The sequence below is a fragment of the Chelonoidis abingdonii genome, chromosome 4 (assembly GCF_003597395.2).
Source record: "Chelonoidis abingdonii isolate Lonesome George chromosome 4, CheloAbing_2.0, whole genome shotgun sequence".
NCBI lineage: Eukaryota > Metazoa > Chordata > Testudines > Testudinidae > Chelonoidis > Chelonoidis abingdonii.
Window position 1 is genome coordinate 495768 of NC_133772.1, and position 1706 is coordinate 497473.

At 67.2% G+C, this 1706-nt stretch overlaps 1 protein-coding gene across 1 annotated transcript in view; it reads left to right on the top strand.

The window, feature by feature from the left end:
• LOC116831516 (ADP-ribosylhydrolase ARH1-like) overlaps nucleotides 1–1706 on the top strand; it is a 6199-nt gene that overhangs the window by 2668 nt on the left and 1825 nt on the right. Inside the window, exons 2-3 of the mRNA XM_075064673.1 lie at nucleotides 772–966; nucleotides 1343–1548. Of these exons, the coding sequence (XP_074920774.1) occupies nucleotides 772–966; nucleotides 1343–1548 (401 nt within the window). The remainder of the gene's footprint in view (nucleotides 1–771; nucleotides 967–1342; nucleotides 1549–1706) is intronic.

Below are 1706 nucleotides of genomic sequence, written 5' to 3' on the forward strand. Positions count from 1 at the left end.
TACCGGCCCCCACCCACACAGCGCTCCATGGAGCCAGCCCCACCCCTATCTACCCAGCCCCACCGCGCCCCAGCCAGCAGCCCCACCCCACCTACGCAGCCCCTGCCCCCAGCCAGCCAGCCCCCCACACTCCAACACACGGCTTCATGGAAGCCAGCCCACCCCCCTCTACCCGCAGCCCCCGGCCCCAGGCAGCCAGCCCCCCACACACACACAGCTCCATGGGCCAGCCCACCCCATCTACCAGCCCCCCGCCCCCAACAGCCCCCACCCCATCTACGCAGGCTCCCCGGCCCCGCAGCCACCCCCCCCACACATCACAGCTCCATGGAGCCGACGGCCCCCACCCCACATTTGCTTTTTAAAACCCCCCCACAAAGCCCTTCATTTTTTTACTCTGTTTTTTCTCTTTTTTTCTTTTTTTTTTTGGGCTGAGATCTAGGAGGAGGGAATGGAGGGCACAGATCTGGGGGAGGAAATAGGAGGCACAGATCTAGGGGGAGGGAATGGGGGGCACAGATCTGGGGGAGGAAATGGGGGGCTGAGATCTAGGGGGAGGGAATGGAGGGCACAGATCTGGGGGGAGGGAATAGGTGACACAGATCTGGGGGAGGAAATAGGGGCACAGATCTAGGGGGGAGGGAATGGGGGGCACAGATCTGGGGGAGGAAATAGGGGGCAGAAATCTGGGGGGTGGGAATGAGGGGCACAGATCCTGGCAGGGGGAAAGAAAAGGAGCTGTGACAATGCTGCCCGTGGGAGCCAGCTGAGGAAGTTGGGGTGTCGGGGGGTGGGGAAGGAGAGTGGCTGGGGGTCTCTGTGATGGCTGGAGAGGCCCCAGACCGACCCCTCTCTCTGCCCCCCCAGGACTGGAGGGGAAGCCATTGCTGCAGGAGCTGGCACGAGGCTACGTGGCAGCGATGGGTGACATGGAGGGGCGGAAACCCGGCCCCACCAGCATCCTGGGTACGGTAGGGGTGCATCCCCCCATGCCTGGCACCCCCTGGGCACGGGGTCCCCCCCCACGCCCAGCACCCACTGGGCACTTGGGCCCCCCATGCCTGGCACCCCCTGGGCACTGGGACCCCCCGTGCCCACCAACCCCCAGCTGCCTCCTGGGGCCCCCTCCACTGCCTCGTCCAGCTGCCCCACATGCCCTCCGCAGCCCAGCAGCCCCCACACCTGTGACATGGGGGGAGTATGGGGGGGTCCCCAGGGCACATGGGAGGTTGTGGGCTGTGCATACCTGGGCTGGGTGTGGGAGGGCCAGGGCCGGGAGGGGGAGTGCTATTTTGGGGACCCTGCAGGATGTTTGAGTGACCCCCACTCTGTCTCCCCCCAGGGACGTCCCAGCTGCGCCCGGGCGAGCCGGCCGGGTACCGGATCCCCTTCAACCCCAGTGCCACCGGCTGCGGGGCTGCCATGCGCTCCATGGCCATCGGGCTCAGGTGGGCAGCAGGGCCCCAGGGGCTATGGGGCACCCCGGGGAAGGGGGGTGAAGGGGGAGTGGGGATCCCCAGGGCTATGGGGCTCCCCAGTGGCTATTGGGCACCCTAGGGAAGGGGGCAAAGGTGGGGGTGGGACCCCAGGGGCTATGGGGCACCTCAGGGAAGGGGGGCAGAGGCGGGGGCAGGGACCCCAGTGGCTATGAGGCACCCTGGGGAAGGGGAGCAGAGGTGGGGGGCATCAGGACGATGGGAGCTCTG